The 3,724-nt window shown below is 41.9% G+C and overlaps 1 protein-coding gene across 1 annotated transcript in view; it reads right to left on the bottom strand.

The window, feature by feature from the left end:
* The window catches only part of LOC107297378 (leukocyte antigen CD37-like), a 23,740-nt gene extending 21,634 nt beyond the window's left edge, over positions 1-2,106 (bottom strand). The window contains exons 1-3 of the mRNA XM_015826742.1: positions 2,035-2,106; positions 1,792-1,864; positions 619-673 (exon numbers count right to left, since the gene is read on the bottom strand). Of these exons, the coding sequence (XP_015682228.1) occupies positions 619-673; positions 1,792-1,864; positions 2,035-2,100 (194 nt within the window). The 5' untranslated portion in view covers positions 2,101-2,106. The remainder of the gene's footprint in view (positions 1-618; positions 674-1,791; positions 1,865-2,034) is intronic.
* Between the last annotated feature and the right edge of the window lie 1,618 nt (positions 2,107-3,724).

Here is a 3,724-nt window from a genome sequence, read left to right as displayed (position 1 = left end):
ATCGGAGTATGACACCGTTTCCAGCGAGGCCGGGGCGATTAGGTTCTCGGCGATCTCAAAGGCGTCTTGCCCACAAACGCACAACATTGTGGCAGCCTTTAAGCCTTCCTCCCTTATCTGGTTTACGCGGAAGTAAGTCTCGACTCTTGCAACGTAAGATTCCCACTTCTCGGGGTGAGAGACATCGAATTCCGCTAAACGCCCAATTTTCGCCATGATCGAGGAACAGGGTTTTCTTCAGCCGCACGCACCCTCCAGCGATTTCGTACTGGCAGGATAAACGCTGACTTCAACGCCGTTGTTCCTCTTCCGGACTTCTTTGGGTGAGTCTTCAAGCTTCCCTAGCTGTTTAGACTAAATCCCACCCTCGTCGCCAGTGTTAAGTCCAGAGAATAATGGCGCTTGAGACGATGCATTTCTAACAGGTCTTTATTCTCTGCTTCCAATCTACAAACAACCCGAGCAGAGGCACGCAGGCCTCTATTTATACCTTCTGATCCCCGGGCAAATCCAACCAATCACAAGGCGGTCTTTTCCCGCCTTGCGCATGCGCGCAAGGCCAGCACCGCTCAGTCTGGTCCCGGGCAGCTTTTGCAGGCTCAGGACACAACAGTTAGGATGCCCGCACCCGAGAAAACGTAGGACCATATTTTAAGAGCATAATATGAGGACCCTGTGAAGGAAGAAAGAAACAGGTCAGAACAATCAAGAACTGAAAAGGTACAAATGATAGAAAAGAAGTCAATAATAATAAGCAGTCTCTATTCTTTCCTTGTTTCTCAACTGACAGAAATGTTTGGAAGAACCAAGCCTGGTTTACTGGGCCTACATCCAAAGAAGCATAAGTTTTTTGAAAAAGAGCTACATAGTCCTTGAGTTACAACCATTCGCTTAGTGACTATTCAACATCAAAATGGCATTGAAAATGTGATTTATAACTGATCTTTGCACTTACAACTGCTGCAGCATTGTGACGGTCATGTGATTGAGATTCAGGCGCTTGGCAACTGACATGTATTTACAACAGTTGCACCATCCTGCCAGCTTATGACAAGCAAAGTCAGTGGGGAAGCTGGCAGGGAAGGTTGGAAATGGAGATCACACATCTCACTTAACGAGCAAGATAGTGAGGAAAAAAATGGGGAAAAAATTTAGAAACTTTGATGTTATATACAGTATGTTGATGGCAGCAAGATTATTTTATGCACAAAAATGGAAGGACACTTTGATTCCCACAATGGATGAATGGCTGCAAAAATTGATGAAGTTAACAGAGATGGCTAAATTGACTGCCTTTGTTAAAGAAAAAAACACACAATTACTTTTGTTTGTACTTGGAAACCGCTTCTGCTTGAGGTGGGGAAAAAATGAAAATTTGATTTTGGGTTTTACCGATTAGATTTGTTGTTATAGAAATGGCTAGTTTATAGTATTATGTAAAAGTAAGAAGTTGAGGTTTGATCCTATTATCTTATTTTACTGCACCAAAGGGAGTTGGAAGTCAACGCCTTTTCTTTCTTTTTCCCCCTTTCCCTACACCTTTCCCTTTCCTTCTCCCTCCCCTATTTTCCTAACATTTTCCTTTGTATTTTTGTATTTTATATTATAAACTAATAAAAAACCCGAGGACGATAGTTCATTTAATGACGATGGCAAAAAAAGGTCATAAAATTAGGTGTGGTCACATGACCGCACCACTTGACAATGATTTTTTACAGTCCCAATTATGATCATAAGTTCTCTACAGTATTTAGAAAAGGAAGCCCGTCTCTGAGGGAGATGGAAACTTACCAAGGGTGGAAGCAAAATTATTTTGATCAAAAAGTATCCATAAGCCAAAGCTGAAGACCAGACTTCCAAGGATCTGAAGAAGGGGGAAGAGATTTTTGGTTTGATTGTTTTAAAAAGTATACATCTACGTATGGTAGCCTTTCTTTCCTCTTTTCCCACCCTGCATAAACACAGCTTCATGAACTGGCTGCAAATCATAATTCTCTAGCTGGCTATCCAACTGGCCGGCCACCATGTACTCACAAAAAAGAAAAGGTTGAAGAGAAAGAGGAAGTATTTTGTAATACTGAGACATCCTTTGTGAGACATTATCTTCTTCCTGTTGGAAGGAGAAAAAAAACATTGAGTTTTATTCTATGTTAGCTGAGACCAGGGCTTTTTTTGTCATAGAACGCCCAGAACGGAGTTCCGGCACCTTTTTTGGATGGAACCTTGTAGGGTAGGCAAGGCGGGTTGTATGACGTGTGTGAGTTCCGGCACCTTTTTTGTTTACAAAAAAAGCACTGGCTGAGACCCACTCCCCTTCCAAGCCCCATCTACATCAGTATAGGCCAGGGGTAGGCAACCTTTGCTCTTTTATGACTCGTGGACTTCAACTCCCAGAATTCCTGGGAGCCAAGGTTGCCTACCCCTAGTATAGGCGATATCCAGAACATCTCCTGAGGGACTTTATTAAAAAAAAGGAAGGATTCTAAAAATTGGAGTCTAGGCCTTTACAGGTAGTCCTTGACTTATGATCACAATTGAGCCCGAAATTTATGTTGCTAAGTGAAAGAGTTGTTGTGAATTTGGCCTTATTTTATGACCTTTTTGTCACAACTGTTAAGTGAATCATTGCAATTTGTTACGTTAGTAACGGTTGTTAAGTGAATCTGGCTTTCCCATTGACTTTGCTTGTCAGAAGGTCGCAAAAGTTGATCACTGCAACTGTCATAAATATGAGTCAGTTGCCAAGCATCTGAATTTTGATCATGTGACCAAGGGGATACTGCAAGAGTCATAACTGTGAAAAACAGTCAGTCACTTTTTTCAGTGCCGTTGTAACTTTGAATGGTCACTAAAGGAACTGTTGTAAGTTGAGAACTTCTTCTTCTTCTTGTGCCATATCCGTTATCGGACGTTGGTGATCATGTTGGCGATCCTGTTTTTATCAGCAGCCGCACGAAAAAGTGCTGTTGAGTTTTGTCCAAACCAGTCCCTTAGATTTTGAAGCCACGATGTTCTTCTTCTGCCTGGACCTCATTTGCCTTCAATCTTTCCCTGGAGGATTAAATGGAATATGCCGTATTTTTCTGGGTGTCGCATCACATGTCCGAAATATTCTAATTTTCGTTTTTTAATTGTTTTGATGATTTCCCTTGGCTTTCCCAGGCGGCTGATCACCTCCTCATTTCTGATCTTGTCAACCCAGCTTATACGTAACAGCCGCCTGTAAATCAACATTTCAAATGCTTCTAGTCTCTTCAGGTGGCCTTCTGTCAGATACCAACTCTCTACTCCATAAAGCAGGATAGAAAAAATATAGCATCTGACAAGCCTGATTTTCAGTCTTAGGCTTATGTCGTGACTGCAGAAGACCTTTTTCATTTTGAAGAATGCTGTTCGGGCTTTTTCTATCCTTGTCTTTACTTCAACGGTCATGTCCCAGCTTTCATGTAAATTGGAACCGAGGTGTGTGATCCTTTCAACTTTTTCTAGTGGTATTCCTTCTGAATTTATTGGTGGTAAATTAATGGGTTGTTTGCTGACGACCACGATCTTGGTTTTTGAGGTGTTAAGCTTCAAGCCGTATTTTTCAGATATTTCTGTGACTCTGTTGATGAGGAGCTGAAGGTTTTCATGCTTACTGGCAAGCAGAACTGTATCGTCAGCATATCTTAAGTTGTTGATCCAAACACCGTTTACTTTGATGCCGGCATTGATGTTCTCCAGT

Source organism: Protobothrops mucrosquamatus, unplaced genomic scaffold (assembly GCF_001527695.2).
Source record: "Protobothrops mucrosquamatus isolate PMUCROS unplaced genomic scaffold, P.Mucros_1.0 scaffold3269, whole genome shotgun sequence".
Taxonomy (NCBI): Eukaryota; Metazoa; Chordata; class Lepidosauria; order Squamata; family Viperidae; genus Protobothrops; species Protobothrops mucrosquamatus.
The sequence above is the reverse complement of the archived record's forward strand: the minus strand, read 5'-3'. Positions and strand labels throughout refer to the sequence as shown.